Source organism: Salvelinus sp. IW2-2015, linkage group LG25 (assembly GCF_002910315.2).
Source record: "Salvelinus sp. IW2-2015 linkage group LG25, ASM291031v2, whole genome shotgun sequence".
In the NCBI taxonomy this organism is placed as follows: Eukaryota; Metazoa; Chordata; class Actinopteri; order Salmoniformes; family Salmonidae; genus Salvelinus; species Salvelinus sp. IW2-2015.
Window position 1 is genome coordinate 25,794,349 of NC_036865.1, and position 942 is coordinate 25,795,290.

At 42.7% G+C, this 942-nt stretch overlaps 1 protein-coding gene across 1 annotated transcript in view; it reads right to left on the minus strand.

Moving 5' to 3' along the window:
- Window positions 1–208, minus strand: part of LOC111951747 (zinc finger protein 345-like) — a 7,108-nt gene extending 6,900 nt beyond the window's left edge. The window contains exon 1 of the mRNA XM_023969946.2: window positions 145–208. Within this exon, the coding sequence (XP_023825714.1) occupies window positions 145–208 (64 nt within the window). The remainder of the gene's footprint in view (window positions 1–144) is intronic.
- Window positions 209–942: the final 734 nt, after the last annotated feature.

Genomic DNA, 942 nt, shown 5'->3' on the forward strand with positions numbered 1-942 from the left:
ACCCGCCGAGAGATCTTCTCTCAATGTTCCTCCCTCACCTTCTCTCTGTTCTCCCTCACCTTCTCTCTGTTCTCCCTCACCTTCTCTCCTGTTCCTCCTCACCGTCTCTCAATGTCTCCCTCACTTCTCTCTGTTCCTCCTCACCTTCACTCTGTTTTCCATAGGCGGAAATCCAGGCGGGGACGGGGGGGGACACGGCCCCCCCCATCCTGGGAAAAATATGATTTGTCCCCCCAATCTATCACTGTAAACATAAGCTATGTAATTTCAATAATATTAATAATACGCAATGAAAGCAGTTGTGCTGATTATAGCCACTTAATAGCGCCTTTTTAAGTTTCAAAAGATTGCGACCACCCCGCCCTTTGCCTCACAATGGTTTGACTCCACTGCCAGTTCTTTAGCTGGCAAGGTAAAGAGGGTTCGGTATCTACTGTCCGAGAAAGGCACATGTACGTAGAACTGACGTGGGTTAATCCAGTCAATCGCGGCCATAGCAATGTTTAAATTTTTATGTTGGCAGGGTTACAACACTAGCTGAATTTGCAGAGCTAGCGCGCAAACTAAGCAAAACATTAACTACAAGCTAGCTAGTACCTATTCCATTAATGTGGCGTCGCAAAGATGGAATCTTTGCTATCGTCAGTTCTTATTCCAAGATCAGCATGCAGCTTATAGTGCTTCAAGTCCCTGTGATAAAGGTTAGCTATAAACTGAAGTCCAAACTGAACAGAACTACCACTCTCTTATACCATTGTCTAAATATATTTAATGGTCTCGTTGCAAAGCTAAATTGTCGCTAGTGATTTTTTATTTTTTATTTTATTTCACCCTTTTTTTTTTTTAGATATAAGCAAACACCACAGAAACGGAGTTGGTGCTCGCTAGCTTTACAACTCAGCTATTGTTGGAAGCCAGCCAATATGAAACAAACTATATTAA